Raw genomic sequence first — 21717 nt, forward strand, 5'->3', positions numbered from 1 at the left:
CTGATAAGCCTACTGCTCGACCACACTACCACAAAATAGAGCATTAGAATTATCTCTTTTTGCCACTATCTTACCTCTAAGGGGAACCCTTGGACTCTGTGCATGCTATTTCTTACTTTGAAATAGTACATACAGAGCCAACTTCCTACAATAGAGTTGTGGTAAATACCTGGATTACATTTGAAATACAGCAATAAAGCATTTTATTACAGCGCCAGCACTGAATACGCACAGTGACAAAATAATAACAAAGGATTGGAAAATGAAAACGTACCTACTTATGCAACTTTAGAAAAATACATCAAAGGCAGGAGATACTAAAACGGAGTAAACCCTACACTGTAAGCATAATGGAGGATTTATTGCAACATCAAAACATTCTGGTGAATTAGACATCTAAAAAAGGGAGACACTCACTGAAAGAAACTAGGCATGCTGTAAATTAAACATGCAGTGAAAGCACAATTACGTTATGCCACCTTATGAGCACTTAGTAATCACATGTAAATCACCAAATCCCAGGATGAATTTATGGATTTGGTCAAAGAAAGCAGACCTTCTGGTTGCCCTTCTGACCCTTGCCCACCACAAATCTTCAAGAACATCCTGCTATCTACCTCTGCTGCCACACCTGTAAGAAGAATCATCAACAACTCTTTAACTTCAGGAACTTTTCCTGCAGACCTGAAAAAGGCATACATACGACCATTATTAAAGAAAACAAACCTAGACCCGCAAGACCCCAACAACTACAGACCAATCACAAATGGACCTTTCCTGGACAAATTGATAGTAAGAGCAGCATTCGCCCAGATGTCACAATTCATTGAAGACAATTCTATACTTTCAGACTTCCAAACTGGATTCCGCCCAGGAAGAAGCACTGAATCAGCACTCATGGCAATCTGGGACGATCTTAAAAACACAGTCGACCGAAATGGAGTTGCTGCACTACTTCTCTTGGACCTCTCAGCTGCCTTTGATACGGTTGACCATGACACCCTAACTCAAAGACTCCACGAAGCCGGCATACAAGGGATTGCTCTCGACTGGATTACTTCCTATCTTCAAAAAAGAGCAAATATCATCCACTCGCCCCCCCTTCTCATCCGAATCCTACCTCACAAAAGCAGGGGTCCCCCAAGGGTCAATCATCTCACCTTTGCTTTTCAACATCTACATGATATCTTTACCAGAACTGATCAATGATTTCCATCTCACATGCTACAACTATGCAGATGACACACAAATACTACTTAAATTAGAAGGCCCCAAAAACATTGAAAACTCACAAATCTTCAGTTGCCTCAGAGCCGTTGATCAGTGGATGACCTGGAGCCATCTCAAACTAAATACCTCCAAAACAGAAATACTCATATGTGGTGACTGGAAAAATTATGACCCTCTGTGCGTCTGGCCTGACGATCTCGGACCACCTCCTCAATTATCCAAGGAAGTTAAAAACCTAGGAATCACCATGGATTCCAAGTTAACTTTGAATGCCCAAGTAGACAAATTAGCACGCACAAGCTTCATCACCTTAAAGACTTTACGACGCATCTTCCCCCACCTCGGATTTCCACACAAGGTGCAAGCTACTATCTCGCTTGTACTATCCAAACTGGATTATGCCAATAGCCTCTACATGGGATCATCTCTATCTGTTATGAAAAAACTACAACGTATCCAGAATTCCGCAGCCAGGCTACTACTACATATAAAGCCGCAAGCCCACATCTCCCCTGCCTTGAGAGCACTACACTGGTTACCCGCTGCCAGAAGATGCACTTTCAAGCTGCTTTGTATCACCCACAAAGCTATACATGGAACAGGACCGCTTTTTATCAGAAAGAAAATGACCAAATACATCCAACAAAGAACCCTCCGCTCAAGATTGGCACCCCTCCTTAGAACATCACCATACAAGAAAAAGACTATAGGTGGTACATCCTTCTCCGTCCAAGCAGCCAAACTACGGAATTCATTACCCCCAACTATAAGAGCCACAGATAACTTTCTTGTCTTCAGAAAACTACTCAAGAGTTGGCTCTTTCCTTCAAAACCACCCTTTTCAAACAACTATGAACTGCATATGCCTATGTGGATAAATATATTTTTTTCAGATTATATGTATATTTCTATTTATTTATAGTTTCTTTGGAAAATATGTATTGCTACTATGTCATAACAATAAAATACACACACTCTTTAAACCTGTCTGACTAAGTATTTTTTACCCATGATTCTAATTATGTATTGTATGTGCATATGTGTGTGTATTCATGTGTGTGTGTGTACACACATATATATATATATATATATATATATATATGTGTGTGTATATGTTGTGTCTGTGCTTTGCATGTTCGTGGATCATTGCATGGCTCCTGGTTGGGTTGTTCTACTAGATATCTATGAATTCCTGCTCTCATCTTATCACACTTATCTACTCATCACTCTTATGTCATGTCTCTATCAAACTATCCTCCATTCTCACTCTGACTCATCCCAAATCCCTTCTACCACTTTTATCTCCTAAATATCTCTGCCTAAGCTCTTCCCTCCACCTCCACATCTAACTCACCAAACCTCACTCTACCTCTGTGACCTCCCACACAACCCTACTAAATTCTCCTGCATTCATCTCACCCTGCTTCCCTAACCCTTCTACATACTGTTCCCCCTCCGCCCCCCTTTACTCATCCCAAGCCTTTGGGTTGAGTAAATGAAGGATATACTCCCAATTAACACTTCTGGATTTCTTTCCTCCTCCACCCCTCCATTACTCCAGTCAATCTAACTAACAAACTCTCATATCCGCGGCTCAAATTAACTCATAATAATACTAAAACTGTACTCATTATTTAACGATACTAATCCATCACTAATTCTTGTTGGGTTCCGGAGTAGCGTGCTACTCATCGAAAAGCGCTTCGACGCCTCGTCAGGGGTAGTAAGCGCTATATAAATACGATTACAATACAATACAAAACAATACAATACAATATATCTGTTTACTGAAGAAAATTAATATTTTGAGTTTTTCTAAAAGTAAATTAGTTCTTAAGTTATAGCATGCAAGACGAAGGGTAAACAAGACAGCTAGGACTTCAAAATCACTTTTTTGTGAAGTGGACAATTATTTGCAACTTCTTTACCACCCTATTCACTGACAGGCAGCTATATAGTTTGCCCAAGATGGGCCACTTTGAATTCAAGCATCAGTGAGAATTACAGAGGGTTTTGAATAACATCAGTTAATCAAATGGAATTCAATGTGAGGCCTGCAGGACTGGGATAATGTGGATGGTCATCATGGGTTCCCGTTAACAGCTAAGATTCAGTCTTTTATTAAAAATGGTACAGCTCTGAAAAGTGTTTTAGCATCTCTCAGAATCTGCTACCATCACAGAGACCGCACTAACTATTATAGGTTTGAGGAAGAGTCCTGCTCACAGGTATTTTAGCACAATCTGTCATAGGACACTATTTAAGGAAAAAACGTTCTGCCACTGGTTCAAAACACATTTCCTCTGTGAGAACTGAATCAGATGTTGTGTGGGTGGACAGTCCTTTCATTAAAGTCTATACATAAGGATCTGATGCAGTATCAATCTTAGAAAACAGCTTAGTTTGTTTTTACTTAGCATTAACTCATCATGCAGAATCATTGAGTTTGACCTTTTTGCTTAAACCATACATGGATTTTTATTCTAACAGACTATTGAGACTACCATGTTCCTTTCTAACTCAAAATCTTCCCTAACTTCCAATGTCAACAGTCGTTTTTCAGACATGTTACAGGCTGCAATGATATCTGCGCAAGAACAACTGGACTTATTAGAATCACAGATTGACTTGGGTGCCTTGAAGTCCCTGTTTGAGATAAAGAAAACATCATTCTCCGACAGAATTTCTTGGTATAGAAATCAAAGTTCTATGGCTTGATATCAAATAGTGAGACGGTGAATGGCAAATCTCTGAAAGCTCCCAGATCAAACAAACCAACATCAACCTGTGCCTTGACACATATAGCACCCCTAGAGTCGAATGGTGCCTCCATATAGTCATTAAGGTGGTGACATACACCATATTGCCCTTGACATCAAACATGTAAGTCCTGTTTTGGTGTTTGATATTGACAAAATTTAGATTGACACAGAATATTGTGAGTGTCAAAAAATAGTGTATTTTTTGTTTTTCCAAATCCTGGATCTCCATCTGGGGGAGTCCTTAAAGAATGACAGTTGGTCAGTGCATAAGAAAATTAATTTTATGTGATACTCCACATCTCTTGATTCTCCTTATCCTTCACATGATCCAGACCCCTCTACACTGTTGGTCTTCTGTTCTTTCAACGTTCCTGTCAACATTTTTGGACAAAATTTACTCTCTTAGGTTGAATATGAAGAGGTGAGGAAAGAACACAAACTGATAGTATTCCATTAGTAGCTTTCTTCTGTCCACTGATGGGACACTTCAAAAGAAATAAAGGCATTACGGGAAAGGCTAGCACACATGACCCAAAGATTTAGAAATATATATGGTACACACCATATGACACACAAGAAATCAAGTGTAGGAGGAAAACCAATGGTCTGAGAAAATACTCTCAAGAAGGTGATCATGAAATCACCTGTATTGTTCCTGGATCTTTCTAACACAAGTCAGCAAAATACAGCTAACTACATACTTGCTAACAAGTGGCTGACACTGGCTGTGTAGGCAATCCAGGTGTTAATATCAAAGGTTAGCCATGAGATGAACATCAGCTACCAAGTCTGCAAATGGGTCAGCAAACAATAGGAAAGAGAGGGAGTGAGTGGTGGTCTACTATCACAAAAATTAAAAAGGTTTGTGGGCAGTGCACACTTCCTAGTCAATAATGAAAGTTTGCTGCACACAGGAGATTGGTCAAGGCGAGACAATATTTGTTACAAATAACATCTTTGTCGAGCCCTGCTGCAGTCCAGACAGTCAATATACTGAAGCTAGAAGCCTGTTGGTGATTTCATCTAGGTCTAGCTCAGAAGAGCCATGTCTCTCTATTGGCAAGTAATACTTTGTTACAGCCAGAGACTAAGTCACAGAATTTCAGGTGAGACTTCACTGAGAATATATTAACCAATAATCCTGTTCATTACTGTCTTAGCCCTTGAGACTGTTTTGGTAATGTTAGAAGGCCTCCCAAGTGGCTGAAATGGGAAAGCCCTAGGACTTAAGAATATGAAAATCAAAAGCTGCCTTGATTTTTAATGTGCTCCAGGTGGGTACTCCCAGGCATATTTAACTATATGTTTGAAAAGAGAATTCTAATATAGAGACGTAGAAGTAGAGTTAGCCATCATAAGTGATGATGAGCACAGATGGGATGGGGAGCAGCACACGGATGCTATGCGAACATGCACCTACTCCATTCACAAGATGGCGTATGATGACACTGATAACCGGATCATCCCAACTAGGTGGAGTTGAAGATGGACTCCCTAATTAGGAAGCTACCATATTTGACTGCATAAAGAACCTTAAAATTAAAAAAGGATAATGGGTAAACATAAGGAAAGAAGGGGAGCTTAGACTCACTCATGTTTTACTAGGAACGGTAAAGTGAACGAAATACCACGGGGGGTCAAAAACACAGTATGAGGTTTGCGAAACTAGGGACAAAAAGGAACGTGTTTGAAGGTGTCCCTTTTATCTCTTGCTATCAAATCACTGCCTAGATCAATCTTACTCTGGATTACGCTTTATACAGGTCTTCATCCTTGATGTAGTCTGTGCTTTTAAACTAAGATCTCCAAGGAAACAAAACCAAAAGCTTATGGTACTGAAGAGAAGGTGAGGAGCTAACTATTCTACTGCACGAAGAACAAAGTGCAATTATAGGTACATATACAAAGCAGGAGCAAACAAATTTAAGTTCAGTAGCGGGTACTCACAAACCAAACTTACACTGTTTTTCGTCTTTATGTTTTTTCTTCTGCATTGTGCCACCAAGAGTAGGAACTGAATACCCCTTGGGACAGAAAAGTCCACTGCCTGGTTTAGGACGTGTACCCCTGCTCTGAGTGCCCAACTGTACTGGTGTCTGGATCTCTAATGCTGAATTTTGTTGTCATAGGCAAACACGGATCATGTGTGTGTGCCATGACACAGGCCTGTCTCAAGGATTGCAGTCTAGTTGGACCGGGAGTGGCACTCAAAGCACTACCCCTATAGTGGTGGAAGTCTACTGCCTTCACCACCACATAAGCAGCATGAGCGTACTGGTGGCAGCATACCATGTAGTGGCCAGTAGGAATGAACAGGTCCTTTTTACCCTGCGTCACTGGAGTAAGGCCTACAGGCTCATGCACCATTTTAAAATGTTCAGCTATTGTGGGCTTAACTCACCCTTGACTTACATCAGATAGATGTAAAGTGTCACGCAGCACAAGAGCAGTGACTCTACACTGGTTGTACGTTAGTCAGGAGGGGTACAGTACAGGGATTAAGCTGTGCTGTGCATTACATGCATGGTGAGTGCACCTACTGAGTATGGATACCTGTAAGAAATACGTTACATGAGAGACGTAGTGCTGTGCAGTGGAAGTATGTGCTGGGTGTATGTGTGTTTACGAAAAGTACAATACATGACAGGTTAAGTATTATGCAGTGCCTGCATGATGAATGTATGCGTGGGTGGGGTGGGAGGAAGGGAGGGGGAGAGAGAGGAGGGAGGGGAAGAGAGAGAGAGAGATATATATATACAGGGGTGTGGAATTTATTAAAATATCTACTTGTCCAGGGGACAGGTTGCTTCTCAAATCTACTTGTCCTGTAAAAAGATCTACTTGTCCCTTTGGTGCCATGTAGTGTGGCGACAAATTATGGCAGCAATTAATAGCCTCTCTGATTATGCCAGGGCTACTACCATAGTAGGGCTTGAATACTTAGAGTTTCAATCCCTACTGTAGCAATTTCCTTATTTTGCCACCTTTCTGCAGATCTGCATACTGGGGCTGGAGGAAGCAGTAAGCAATAGTTCCAGGGCTGGAATGCCTTTGAGTCTGCAAACCTACTAACCTGCATGTTTTAAAGATTTTTGCCAGCTTCTCTCTAATATTTTCCCATAATAAGAAAGGTTGGACATTTACTCCTGACAATGGCAGAATTAGAACTTCTTCCAGGGTTGGGAAGAAAGTGGCTGGAGGGAAAATGAACTTGCAAATGCTCAACAGATTTTCACATGAGCAAATCTACACATCGTATTTACCCACGCTAAAATACAGTTCACAAATATTTTATAGGGGTACGACATATACCATGGGTGCACTTTTGTGACTTTCTTTAAGAATTTGGGGCCACAAGTAGGTACGTTCAGATTTGTGACCTGCAAATTGCAAGTCGCAAATCCGAATGTAGGATGGTGTCCTTGACACCATCTGTGATTCGCAAGGGCTTCGCAAATGCCCACATCATGAATAATCATGAGGTGGGTCGCAATTTGCGACCCCCTCACGAATGGTGGCCTGCTGGAGACAGCAGACCACCATGTCTGTGACTGCTTTTCAATAAAGCAGTTTTTTTTTTTTTTTTTTTTTGTAATGCAGCCAGTTTTCCTTAAAGGAAAACGAGATGCATAACAAAAACGAAAAATGAAACGTTTTCGTTTCATTTTTTCAGAGCAGGCAGCGGTCCGCAGGACCACTGCCTGCTCTGAAAAAATGTTTACAGTGACATTCACAATGGGGAAGGGGTCCCATGGGGATCCCTTCCCTTTTGCGAAAGTGTTATCACCCATTTGAAATGGGTGCAAACTGCGATTGGTTTGCGCCCGCATTCGCGGTCACAAAACAATCCTACATTGCACTGCGAGTTGCAATTAGGAAGGGAACACCCCTTACTAATTGCGAGTCGCAAACCCGTTTTGTGATTCGGTAACCAGGTTACTGAATCGCAAAACTGGGTTTGTGCATCGCGGTGTGCTTTTTGCACGTCGCAAACAGCGAAAGTCGCTGTTTGCGACATGCAAAAAGCTACCTACATGTGGGTCTTGGTCCCTAATTAGGTCTGGTGTTAACAAAGACATTTTGTTTTTATTAAACTTCTATTTCTCTCTCTTTCGGCTGGCTTTACTGTGAGTGATCGCATTCTGCTCTTCCACAAGGAGCATATTGCCACACAAAGTAGTTTTGTTCAGTGTCAGGAACTACAGTGGCAATCAGTGACGTAACGAAACTGGAGGGTGCCCCTTTGCAAAGAACATGGAGGAGCCCCCTCTCCACACTCACTCAGGGCAGGTGCTGTGCTGACGGGGCCCCCTGGAGGGCGGCTGCGGGGCCTTTGTTATGCCGCTGGTGGCAACGTGTGCTTTAAGAGTTCAAAAACTTTTGGGGGGGGGTTTGCCAATGTTTGTTACAATGTTGAGGGCCTGGTAGCTCCCACAACAATAAAGTGTTACAAAAGCCATGTCAAAACAAGACACGCATTGATGAAACTAAAAGACGTATAAAAGTATGTCAGATCAGTTGGCTTTGTCAGTGTTTGTTTATTTTCATGCTTCCCATAATCGTGTTGAAAATGGTTACACTGATTTTCCATTAGAAATATTTTTGGGAAATACTAGCATGCATCAACACATTTTACTAAATGACACTTCATTTGCATATAATCAGAGAGCATTCTGGGAGCATTATACTTAGCCTCTTAGTCTAAACTTTTCAAACATGTGTGTACACGTTTTTTTTTTTTTTGTACTGGAACCAACGTCAGTAGTGAAGTGTGACCTTAAAACATTTCTTTACAGCACGCACCCTAATAATGAAGGCTTTCAAATAATGAACCATAAATACAAGTTCGAACAGCGTTATCTTTTGGAAACACATTACCTCAACTGCAGAGAGTTCAACTCTCTGTAAACAGGCAGCCAAAGGGTTTGTGCTGCAGGGGGTTGGGCCTACTTGTCCCAAGGACAAAGTAAACATATAAACTTGTTGCCCTTGACCCCAAACAAGATGTCCCGGACGTGTGTGAGGGCATGAAGGTTACAGTGCTGAATAGAGTGTGCCTGCAATGGTTCATTACATGGAGTCTCCCCACCACCACCAGGAGGGAGCCTTCATCTGCTTGTCCACAGCTACCACTGGGAGTCAAGTGCCGAAGGGCTATTTGACCCAATTGTTCAAGATCCATAGTAGGTCGGCCCCAAGACATCTAGAGTAAAAGGCATCAACTACCACAGTTGGGCCCAGTAGCTCCCTGCGTGCCCCATCGCCCTCTAAAAGGGTTTCTGATAAGTGGATTTAGTAAAGATCCAGGAAGAGCTCATTTGCAAGCCGGGTGAAAAAAAAACCTGGAAATGGGATGCAGGAAAGTAGCAGAATCTTGTGGTTATGCTTCGTGCATGAAGCAACACATTACTTTCACTCTGCAATAAAACTGAGAGCTAGAAAAGGTCATGCTGCAGGTTTGCAAAAGGCCTTGACTCCGGCAAATGCAATACTTCATTGACAAACCTCCTTTTAAAAAGATTTTTTAAAGCAACAAGGTTCCGGCATTGTATTTATGTTGACGCCAAGGTATACAAAAAAAAAAAAAAAATGGTGACAGAATGGGGATTAGGTAAAACACTGGGTTATTTAAAGACAGAAATGCATTCCACAGAAAGATGTTGGTCACTGTTAGGCCTGGCAGCTTTTTGGCGTGTCTCCTCTGTTTTTTTGCCTTCTGACCTTCTGGTTTATTGTCTCTGCACACTTTACCACTGCTAATCAGTGCTAAAGTGCAAGTGCTCCCTATTGAAACTGTACTATTGATAGGTTTATCCGTGATTGGCATATCTGATTTACTGGTAAGTCCCTAGTAAAGTGCACTAGCGGTGCCCAGGGCCTGTCAAATGCTAGCAGTGGGCCTGCAGCACTGGTTGTGCCACCCACATTAGTAGCCCTGTAACCATGGCTCAGACCTGCCACTGCTGTGTCTGTGTGTGCAGTTTTAAACTGCCAATTCCACTTGGCAAGTGTACCAATTTGCCAGGCCTAAATCTTCCCTTTTACTACATGTCAGGCAACCCTATGGTAGGCCCTAGGTAGCCCCAGGGGCAGGGTGCAGTGTATGTTTAAGGTAGGACATATACTAGTGTGTTTAAATGTCCTAACAGTGAAATACTGCTAAATTCGGTTTTCACTGTGCAAAGCCTATCTCTCTCATAAGTTAACTTGAGGCCTGCCTTTAAATATCCTTAAAGCGCAGGTTCCCTTTGAGAGCAGATACAAATGTGGAGTTTAAGGTCTCTAAACTCACAATTTAAAAAGACATTTTTTAGTGAAGATGGTTTTTAAATTGTCTGTTTGAAAATGTCACTTTTAGAAAGTAGGCATTTTCTTGCCTAAACCATTCTGTGACTCTGCCCGTTTGTGGATTGTCTGTCTGGGTCAGTTTGACAGTTGGGCTGTTTTGCACCTCTCTAGAGAGCGACACAAAAGGGGGCCGGGATGTAGCCTGCATATCCTGATGAGCCATCTGAGCTAGAGGGGAGGGAGGAGTGGTCGTTCTCACCTGAAAGGACTGTGCCTGCCCTCACACAATGCAGTCTCTGACCCCCTGGTGTGTGCCTGGGGTCTGGCCTGGACAAGAAGGGTCTGGCAAACACTTGAGACTTTGGTTTGAAGTTTGCCATCTTCAAAGGCAGAAAGGGGTATAAGAAGAAGACCCAAAACCCCAGACTTTTACAATCTTTGTGGAATCAAGAGGGACCTCTGCCAAGGAGAAGAGCTGAAGGAGACGTACTGTCCCTCTGCTGTGCTGTTTTGCTGGACTGGCCTGCAGTTGCTGCTTCTGCCTGAAAAGAGTGCAAAGGGTGAACTTTGCTGAGGGCCTGCTTGAGAAAGTTCTCCAAGGGCTTGGAGTAGAGCTTGCCTCCTGCTGGATGTCTCAGGGACACCAAAGACTTCAGTTTCCTCGGCCTGCAGCACTGGGAACTGTGTGTTTTGTGCTGTTCAAGAGAAGAAACCACTGCGCTGCCACCAACAACGCCGCTCGCCTGCACGTGACCTGCCGATGCCGCATGGAGACGCACTGCCCCGCTTTGCACCGCAACCCTGGTCTCACTGACGCCATCATCAGACTACTTCACTGAGCCGCTGCTCCCACCGTGACCTGTGGGCTCCAGCATCGCCTGCTCACACCGCAGCCTGGGCCTCCCTGATGGCGATGCTCCTGCTGACACCGGCGCTGCTTCCTGCACTGTGGCCACTGCTTGTGAGGAGCACAAAGCACTGTCCCGTCCCGCACCACAGCCCCGGCCCACCAGCGCCAGCACCATTGACTCCAGTGTCATCACCAGGCATCCATGCCTGCAACATAGCCTGTGGGCACCGCTCGTGGGGTCACAGCGCACCGACCCGTCCAGCACCACTGGCTTGGGCCTACAGACGACAGCGCTTCTGCAACAACGATGCCGCTGCCTGCACTGTGACCTGTGGACACCGCATGCTTCACCGCCCCGCTTCACACCGCAGCCCTGGTCTCAACTACACCGCTGTCACCAAGCCACTGCCTACACCGTGACCTGTGGGCACCGCACGTTGCATCGTCCCACTTCGCACTGCAGCCCAGACGCCATCCACGCCAGCACTCATGACTTCACCAGCCTGGAGATCGATCTGCAACACGTGAGACTTCAAGGGCCAGACGACTACTGCGCAGACTCCGGAACCGACACTGCGACGGCGCTCTATGGAGCTCACCGCGAGGATCACAACGCCCTACAAATCGAAGGTACAGTTTGCGGGTCTTCCAGACACCGTAGCTGGCCTGCTACGCCACAGCCGGCCTGAACTATTGGTTTTGTTGATCACGATGCCGTGATAGCCCCTGGTGGAGCTATTGACATCAAGGAACTGGATTTTGGAGTAAATCTTGCAGAATTCATATTTTTATTAATGTATGTTGGATTTTTATTGTATTTGGTCTTGCTTTAAATAGATAAATATTGTTTTTTTTTCTAGAACTGGTGTGGTGTCCTTTTGTAGTGTTTTCACTGTGTTACTGTGTTACTGTGTGTTATGTGTGTTATGTGCAAATGCTTTACACACTGCTTCTGAGATAAGCCTGACTTCTCGTGCCAAGCTACCAAGGGGGTGAAGCAGGGGTTGTCTCAGCGGGTATCTCCCTTATCTGGACTAGAGTGAGGGCCCCTACTTGGACAGGGTGCAAACCGACTGCCAACTAGAGACCCCATTTCCAACAGTCACCCAGTCAGTAATGGTCATAAGAGAATATTAATAAAACATACTTTTCAACAAAAAGTAATTGAAGGCAGTTTGCAGTGGATTGGAAACTGGTAATAACAAAGACCCTATTAAATCCAATAAGTGTAGTCACTTTGCACCATTAGATCCCAGAGAATTAAGAATGAATCACATACTTTGGTGAATAACCAGTGTTGCCCTTAACACATTTTTGTGCAGCTTCTTAATTAAAAACTTAAGACGTGCGTGGAAAGTGTGAAAAGCCATCATAAAACTCTATAGTATGATACTGGACCTCTACTTTTCTTCGAAACTAACAAAACGACTCAAACACGTATCCGAACAATAAACTCGATTAAAATGTATGTAAAACATCAAGCAAATTGTTTTTTTTTCATTAACTACTACTAACATTTACAAGATGCAAAAGGTATTACCTATTTTAATAAACAGCAAAACTGCTGATTTAGAAAGTCTTTAAAAGCAAACCTACACTTTTTGCGATTTAAGAACACTAAAACGTTGTTCTGGTAATAGTTTAGATTTCATGTTAACATACATTGCTTACCACCAAAGGAGACCAATAAGCTATATGGAAGACCAAATCCATCGCACCGTCTCACGTTTTAAGATGAACTGTTTGCACTGAGCATTCTGCACAAATAAAGTTGGATCTTGATTTTAAACACTCAGCCCTTGACTTCTGATTGTACTCCGTGTCAATGTGAATGAAAAATTGCGTGGTTTTAAAACAATCCAAGGCTAGGAAATGGGAGGAATAATTGAAGTACACAAGTCAACAGTACTTGGAAACAGTAAACCGAAATAAAGAATTATCGAGCCTGAGTCACACAAAAAAAAACAGGAAAAAGGTCAGAAAGGTACAGCTGCAGGATAACTTTAAAGAAACGCTAAAAAGGTTCCACGGCAACTTTCACACAGTTAATCTAGGATATAAAAAGCAAGCAAATGGAAAAGAGAGGAGGCAGCAAGTCACGAGTGTAAACAATGTTAAACGGCGGAGCCAGCCAGATTTTTAGCTGAGTAAAACGTTCTTAAGTTACCCTGAACCAAAGGCCCTTACAAAATAACGCAGCCCGGGGCCAACTCACCTGCAACCCGTTCGTCTGTTTCTCGGTTTCCATCATCTGAGTACCGTGCAAAGTCCAAGGAATCTAAAGTACTGATGCTTCCAGCTCGGTCTACGATAAAATCAGAAAGAGAACAGTGTTTTACAGTCATTTAATCTCGCTCTTTATTACTTCCATAATGAACAGTACATATAAAGTTGATGTAATTTGTCTGTATCCAACACACAGCTCTGGATGAAGCATCAGTCATTTCAAACATCTCACCTCCATGCACCATCATCTGAAAGTAATGTCAACACATGGAAAGACACCAAACAACGAAAATTAGATCCAGAGTACGCTTTAACACACTTGCTCTAATATCCCTTTTGGCGTTTGGATGTGTTTTTTTCCAAGGTTTAACAATTACAGGATCCAGAAGGATGTATTCTCTAGACCAGCACTTTAAAACTTGAACTACCTTGTCCCTCTTCACTAGAAAGGCACATACTAGCAACATCGAAATTCTAATTTCTTACTTAAGGGAGGCACACTAGAGTAGAGTGCCGTTCCTGGTTAATTCTATTCTTCTATTTTAAGGGTCCCAAAACACTGCATGTATTACTCTAAACTGTATATGTGTCTAAGTGCTCCATTTTATTTAGCACATAACATACAGTTATGCTGTATTTCTGAACAGTGGACGGTTTCTCTAATGACAGTTTACAATATAAATACTGTAAAGCAAAGCGATCTTTTGAGAGATTTAGTTAATGATCCTTTGACCGATTTCAAGTACTACTGCCCCTTCGCAGTTTTATGGAAAGCAGCTCTCTGTTCCATAAAATTCCGACATGCAATGTACCTACAAAGCTTTGCTATGCTTTTCATACTATTATTGTACTAGTACAAACAGAAGTCTTGTTGTAGGTAAGACCATGATTTCTGTGCTTTACATAAATATGCAAAGACATGTTTCACCTTAAACCCTGCTCAAGGAAAAGGGGCTGCCAGACTCAATTCATCTTACTGCCAATACTGTTCAGTAGTCATTTTTTTTTTTTTTTTTTTAATCTTTGGGAATATCACTTACCACCACAGTCCTCAGAATCCACAGGCAAGGGATGTGGGGAAGTGAGCAGAGACATACACTTATAGTAACGACTAATGCAATGCAACTCTGAACAACCAAAACTCTATTCCCAGAACTACCAAGGATCTGCAGTCACAGCGGTCTCACGCCATTAACTGTGATGTTGTTTCCATTCAGCTTAACTGTTACTCTTTGATACGCGCAGAAACACAAATCTTATCATATAACGATCACCTTTCCAGCAGTTTTAGAAAACATGAATAGAATTCCTCCTTCTCACACACAATTCTGTCTTTCTCTAGGTGATCATCTTTTTCTTGAAGAGATGAAGATTCTATGTAATAAGATCACATGATTCAAGTCATGGAAAATATGTCTTGAACGACTCATTATTACTCTTCTTAAATTGCGTCTCTTGTTCTCTTTGTTTGAGCTGCTGGCATTGTGCCGTCACTGGTCCTTTTGTCTCTGGGACGCTTGGCAGGAATGCATGTTGCTTTTAGTATGGTCAGTGTGCTATTCTGTTGACTGTACTTCAGCTGTCAAATGGTCAGATTTGAGTGGAGTACCTCAGAATTCACACCTTTTTATACCTTCCCCTTCATTTTCTAAAAATGTTATGTTGAAACGTAGTAGTTGAGAAATAAGCGCACCCCTTGAACATGTACTTTCGCTTGGCAATCTCTTCATGGTCTTGCAGCACTTTTTTAGAAGGTAAAACTGTGTGGTCTAGGTTCCTAACGTGATATTCTCGGACCTTTGACCTTTGACCGACCCCACTCAAGCAGACATTTTGCTCTCAAATCGATTTGCAGCTCCTTAAGCGTAGCCATAATGAGGTCTCCCCTTCCAAAACAGTGGACTTGGGAAAATAAAGTCGTTTGGATTTACCTCCTGCCCTGCTAGTCCCATGTCCTCCCAGAGGTCAATAGGGTACAGAGACCTCAGGGAGAAAAATAAATTACTGTTTCCCACCGACCCACTCTTTATTTTCCATAGGTACAATATTTACTAAGGAAGACTGTTTGCTTCCGTTTACTTTGATTTGACAGGTCTATTGTCACACTGTGGAGGCATAAAGCGGTCTCACTCAGAACAATGAAGACCAACTCCAACCTCTTAAGCTAGGTGTCTCCCACTTTTTGCTACCAAGTCCACAGGAGAATTCCCCAGGACCCAGTTTCCCCCAAGGGGAGCCTCACACGGCCTGTGGCCTCTCCAGTTGTCCCCTGTTTCCTGGCATATACAGGCACCAGCAATCAGAATGGCCCCATAAACAAATGTGGCCCGGGAATGGAGACTCGCCAAACTAAAAATACCACTACTATCTTGGAGCCTCACAAACTTCTCTCCCCAGTATTAATTTCTTCAAGACCATTGCATGTCTACTCCTTGCACGAAGGATGTGTGCATGCCAAGAATGCACAGAAAATATATCATTTATAAGTTTAAAAAATAAAAATAAAATGAAAAAGTTTCACAAACCATTGTTTTAAAAAAGATAATTAAAGCAGCAGGTCTGAGCCAGCATGTTGATATATTATTTCAATCACAAACATGAAAACTCTTCACCTATGACTGAACTCCCCTCTTCAGAACCTGCACACTGTACAACTATCAATTCAAATGATGCTCCTTACTCGAACATAATAAATATTAACCCTGTAAAACAATTCAATTACGGCCAATGACCATACATTCAACTCTAAGCTAAGTATGTCTCTCAAATTATAATAAACACACATCAAACGGGGTATAAAAAAAACTCTCCTATTCAATTCAAAATACTACAAAATTTGCCACCACCTCTTCCTCTAACAACCATAACCTGCTAGTAAATTGCCCCCTAGATCCATACCACCCAAAGTGCACCTGATCTTGTCCACTTCTAGAACTGAAACTGGGGTATGTCTGGTTAGTAAAAATTACTTAGTGAATTTCATCCTAAAGATAAAATAATGAAAATGGCATCTGTGGCTACTCTAAGACTGTGATTATTTCCCATGGTTACTTTGGTCCTCTCACTTCCTTTTCCTGTTTTGGAGCACCGTTTCATGCTATTTTCAGTTCTGGGCCCATCACTGGGACAATGTGCATAACCACGAGCCCCAACTTCCAGAATGCGGTGCCACCATGGTCGTAGGAAGTGTGGGGGACGTGGGGGATGTATCCCCCCCAGATTTTGGAGGGTGGGGGGACACGGGGGACGAAGGTGGGGGGGACAAGGGGACAAAATAATTTCCCTTCTCATATCTATTATTCAGAGGGCCATTAGCACACAAAAACGCTACTTAGAATAGCCCTGTACCGACCATCCTCCAATCTGATGGGAACAGAATGAAGGTGAGTCAGGAGGCCCCCTGCACCCTCTTCCCTTTTGTTTGTCCTGTTCACAGCTGTGGGCATTAAGGGTGCTCATAAGAACAAAGGGCACGAGGAGGAGAAAAGAGTTTTTGATGATTACTGTGGGCATCACCTGCTGCCTTGAAGAGGAGCACTGCAGGATGCCTTCAAGAGAAACTGCAAGACAATGAGGAAGATCGAAAGAGGAAACAGAGTCCCACTCACCCGGATGCCTGCAGGCTAGAAAGGAGACTCTGTGAAACACAATATTTGTATTTGCCTAAGATCACACCAGTTGGTGAAACAGTGAAGTCGAGATTGAGCCCAGATTTGACCTTTTCAGACAACAATTTAGCTATTAGAAGGGTATATTTTTCTAACATTTATGTTTAATGTTTTGTTATCTGGGTAATAAAGGGCTTGATTACAGCGTGGCTAACAGGGAGAAGCCATATTTCATTTTGGGCCCTTATGCCTAGCGTTATTATTTATGTTGTTGTTATCGTTACATACTTCAGCATATTGAAGTATATTATCTTTTCTCTATCTTTTCTTCACTCTACTCTGAAACAATCTACCCTATGTCACTGCACCCTACACCACTTTTCTCCACTCAGTGCTACTCTACGCCACAGCAATCTATGCTGTACCACTCCACTCTACTCTGCAGCACTCTACACTACGTCACTGCAATCTATGCTATTCTACTCTAACCATTGTACACAACACCCCTGCAATCTGCCAGAGCACTCTTCACCACTTTACTAAAAACCAATGCACCCTATGCCAATGCACTCTATGCCAATCTACTCTGCACCACAGCACTCTATTCCACTGCTTTCAATGCCACTGTACTCTGCTCCACAGCACTCTATGCCACTACACTCTATGCCACTCTACAATACACCACTGTACTCTGCAACCCTCTAATCTGCAACATTGCACTCTCTGCCACTGAACTCCACCCCCCTCTATTCTGCACCACTGCACTCAATGCTACTGTACTCTGTCCCATTGCACTCTTTCTGCACCACTGCACTGTAATCTACTCTACACCACTCCACTGTAGGGCACTTCACTCTACTTTGAAATCATCTCCTCTATGTCACTGCAATCTACACAACTCCACTCTATGCTATGCCAGTCTAATCTACCCTGCACCACTCCAATGTACCCTGCGCCACTCCAATCTGCTCTGCACCGCTCTATGCTATTGCACTCTACACCACTATGCTCGACTCTGCAACAATCTACTCTTCACCACTATACTGTACTCTGCAGCAATCTACTCTATGCCCCAGCACTCTAATCTACTCTGCACCACTGTAGTCTAAGCCACTCTTCTCTACTCTGCATCACTCTACATCACTGCACTCTACACCAGTGTATTCTATGCCACCCTACTCTACACCACTGCCCTTTATGACATTCTACTCTGCAACACTGCACTTTGACACTGAACTATACTCCTCTCTACTCTGCACCGCTCAACTATATGCCACTCTACACCAATGTACCATATGCCACTACACTCTGTGCCACTCTACTCTGCATCACTGCACTTCACCACTGCACTCTACACCAGTCTACTCTACCTTGCACCACTCTACTCTACCATGCACCACATCACTCTATGACACAGCACTCTGAACCACTGCAATCTATGCTTTGCCACTCCACTCTGCGCCCCTCGACTCTTCACCACTCTATGCTACTGCACTGTACGCTAAACCAGTGCAGTCTTCGCCAATGCACTCAATGCCTCTTTACTCAAAACCAATGCACTCTATACCACTACACTCTACACCAATCTACTTTGCACCACTGTACTCTATGCCACTTCACTCTCGACCACCCAACTCCACTCTATAACACTTCACTCTGACATTACACTCCATGATACTAGACTGACACTCTATTCCATTAAAAACTCTAACACTTTCTCCACTCTGTAACTCCATATACAACTCCCTATACGCCACTCCATTCCACTTTACTCCACTCTATGCCACTCCACACCACTCTATGCCACTTCAATCTACAATACTCTACTCAACGCCACTGCACAACCCTCTAGGCCACTCCACTATACAAGAATATACTATGCTCAACAACACTCTACCCAACTTTCTCTATGCCAGTTCACGTTACTTTACTTCACTCTACTCCAGTTCACTCTTTTTTATGCCTTTCCACTCTACGACACTTTGCCACTCCACTCTATTACACTGTGACACTACTCCACTCTACTACTACTTTATGGCATTGGCGCTTGATTAGAGATTCAGAACTCCATTGATTGCCTTCTCACTCATATGAGATGTGAGTCAGATTTATCTTCACCATTTTGGTTACAAGCACTCTGTAACCCTTTTAACTCAAGCTTAATAAAGGCTTAGGATGATCCTGATACTGGTCTAGGGGATCGAAATATCGTCGGCCAAAGTACCATGACTTGAATTTGTGATATTGTACATATGTTGGCATAAGCATAGGTACTATGAGCTAATGACTTAGTGATTCACTATTTGAGTCATTCATGTAATAGTCGGTGTATAAAATCTTGTAAGTCATTATTGTGGATGCTAACCTTGTAGGAAAGTAGCCTCTTTCTATCTTGGTTACCCTCACATTTAGCCTGTTTGCAATGTGTGTTTGAGTCTGTCTACTGGGATCCTGCTAATCAGGACCCCAGTAGTTATGCTCTCTCCCTTAAATTATGGTTGTTGCATACTGGTAACCCAGTATTTCACCCAAAATTGGCATATTGGTGCCCCCTTATAAGTCCCTGGTATATGGTACTTAGGTACCTGGGGCATTGGGGTTCCAGGAGATCCCTATGGGCTGCAGCATTTCTTTTGCCACCCATAGGGAGCCCATGCAAAGGCTTCTGCAGGACTGCCATTGCAGCCTGCGTGAAAAGGTGCATGCACCCTTTCACTGCCAGTTGCACTGCACTAGGTCACTTATAAGTCACCCCTATAGCAGGCCCTCCAGCCCTGAGGGTAGGGTGCAAAGTACCTGTGTGTGAGGGCACCCCTGCACTAGCAGAGGTGCCCCCACGACCTCCAGGACCATTTTCCCAGACTTCATGAGTGCAGGGATGCCATTTTACACGTGTACTGGAAATAGGTCACTACCTATTCCCAGCTACATAATGGTAACTCTGAACACAGGTATGTTTGGTATCAAACATGTTGGAATCATACCCCAAGGCTTTTGCAAGCATTGGATGTATGATTTCATGCACTATGGGGGCTCCTTAGAGGACCCCCAGTATTGCCATTCCAGCCTTCCAAGGTTTTCCAGGCAGCCCCAGCTGCTGCCACCTCTCAGACAGGTTTCTGCCCTCCTGTTGCTTGAAAAGCTCAGCCCCAGGAAGGCAGAACAAAGGATTTCCTTTGGGAGAGGGGTGTTACACCCTCTGCCTTTGGAAATAGGTGCTACAGGCTTGGGAGGGGTAGCTTCCTTCCCCAGGCCACTGGAAATGCTTTGAAGGGCACATTTGGTGCCCTCTTTGCATAATCCAGTCTACACCGGATCAGCTACCCCAGTCCCTGCTCTGGCACGAAACTGGACAAAGGAAAGAGGAGTGACCACTCCCTTGTCCATCACCACCCAACGTGTGGTGCTCAGAACTCCTACAGAGGGTCCCTGGGTTTTGCCATCTTGGATTCCAAGTTGGCAGCGAACTCTAGGAGCATCTGAGTGGCCAGTGCCAGCAGGTGGTGTCAGAGCCGTCCCCTGATAAGCGCTTACCTGTTTAGCTGACCAATCCCCCTTTCAGGGCTATTTAGGGTCTCTCCTTTAGGAGGTTCTTCAGATTCAGATTGCGAGACTCCAGCAGGAATCCTCTGTATCCTTTACTTCACCTTCTCACCGAAGAAACTGCATCTGGACCCTCCAGGAACTCCACAAACTGCAACAACGAAGCAAAGATGACTTCTGCAACATTGTATCTTCAGCTCTTGCCAGCAAATGCAACTGTTTCACGGCCTGCATCCTCAGAGGACAGCCTGTCTTCAACCTGCACCAGAAGAATGAACGAATTTCCCTTGGAGTGAAGGAGTCACTCCCCTGCTTCAGCAGGCACCTCTCTGCAACGATGACCATCTGCGTGGGTCCCCTCTCCTGACGAGTTGCATGGATCCTGCATCACGGGTGGTGGACTGAAGTGGTCCTGATGGACCTGATGTCCTACTGTCCAACTTTGGTGGAGGTAAGAGCTTGCCTTCTCAAGCAAGACAGTACCCCTGTGCACCATGTGTTTTTCAGTTGCCAAGGCTTGTTGGCATCCTTCTATGAAATTCTTTGTGCACAATGTAGCTCCGGCCCCCAGCACTCCTTCCTGTGATGCACAGCTTCCTGAGTGGTTCTCTGGTAGCGTGGGATCCTTTGTTTTTGTGCTGAGTGGGCCTCCTTTTGCAACTCCTTTGTCCCCGTGCTGGGGGACTCCTGTGTGCACTGTCTGGTCTTCTGTGGGCTTTCTGAGTTGCTGAGAGCCCCCTCTGACTCCTCCTCCTGGGCAGAGTCCACCAGGTCCCTCCTGGTCCCAGGCAGTGCCATTTTCCGCTAACCGTGAGCTTTGCGTGTGCCAAGGCTTGTTGGCGGAATCCAGCGACGCAAACCAGACTGCAATCATCCATCCGGTGTGGGATATCATCTGCACCAACCAGGAACCCGCATCCATCTTCTTGGGTGCAGTACTGACTGTTGTTCTTCACCAGTGGTTCTTCTTTTGCACTTTGATTCAGGTTAGCAGGGGCTCCTGTCCTCCCTGGACTCTTCTGTGCTTCCTGGACTTAGTACCATTCTTCCACAGGTCTTTAGGTCCAGGAATCCACCCTTTGTGTCTTGAAGTATCTTCTGGTTCTTGCCTTATCTTCTTTCTCGTGTTCTTGTGTGTTCTAGGAAAGTTACTGTGATTTACTCCTTCTTTCCTGGGCTCTGAGGTGGGTTCTATTACTTACCTTTGGTG

The 21717-nt window shown here is 43.8% G+C and overlaps 1 protein-coding gene across 6 annotated transcripts in view; it reads right to left on the bottom strand.

Moving 5' to 3' along the window:
- RELCH (RAB11 binding and LisH domain, coiled-coil and HEAT repeat containing) overlaps positions 1 to 21717 on the bottom strand; it is a 1006576-nt gene that overhangs the window by 882080 nt on the left and 102779 nt on the right. For all 6 annotated transcript variants that reach the window (XM_069219494.1, XM_069219496.1, XM_069219495.1 and 3 more), the window contains exon 2: positions 13346 to 13435. In XM_069219494.1, the coding sequence (XP_069075595.1) occupies positions 13346 to 13435 (90 nt within the window). The remainder of the gene's footprint in view (positions 1 to 13345; positions 13436 to 21717) is intronic.

The sequence above is a fragment of the Pleurodeles waltl genome, chromosome 2_2 (genome assembly GCF_031143425.1).
Source record: "Pleurodeles waltl isolate 20211129_DDA chromosome 2_2, aPleWal1.hap1.20221129, whole genome shotgun sequence".
In the NCBI taxonomy this organism is placed as follows: domain Eukaryota; kingdom Metazoa; phylum Chordata; class Amphibia; order Caudata; family Salamandridae; genus Pleurodeles; species Pleurodeles waltl.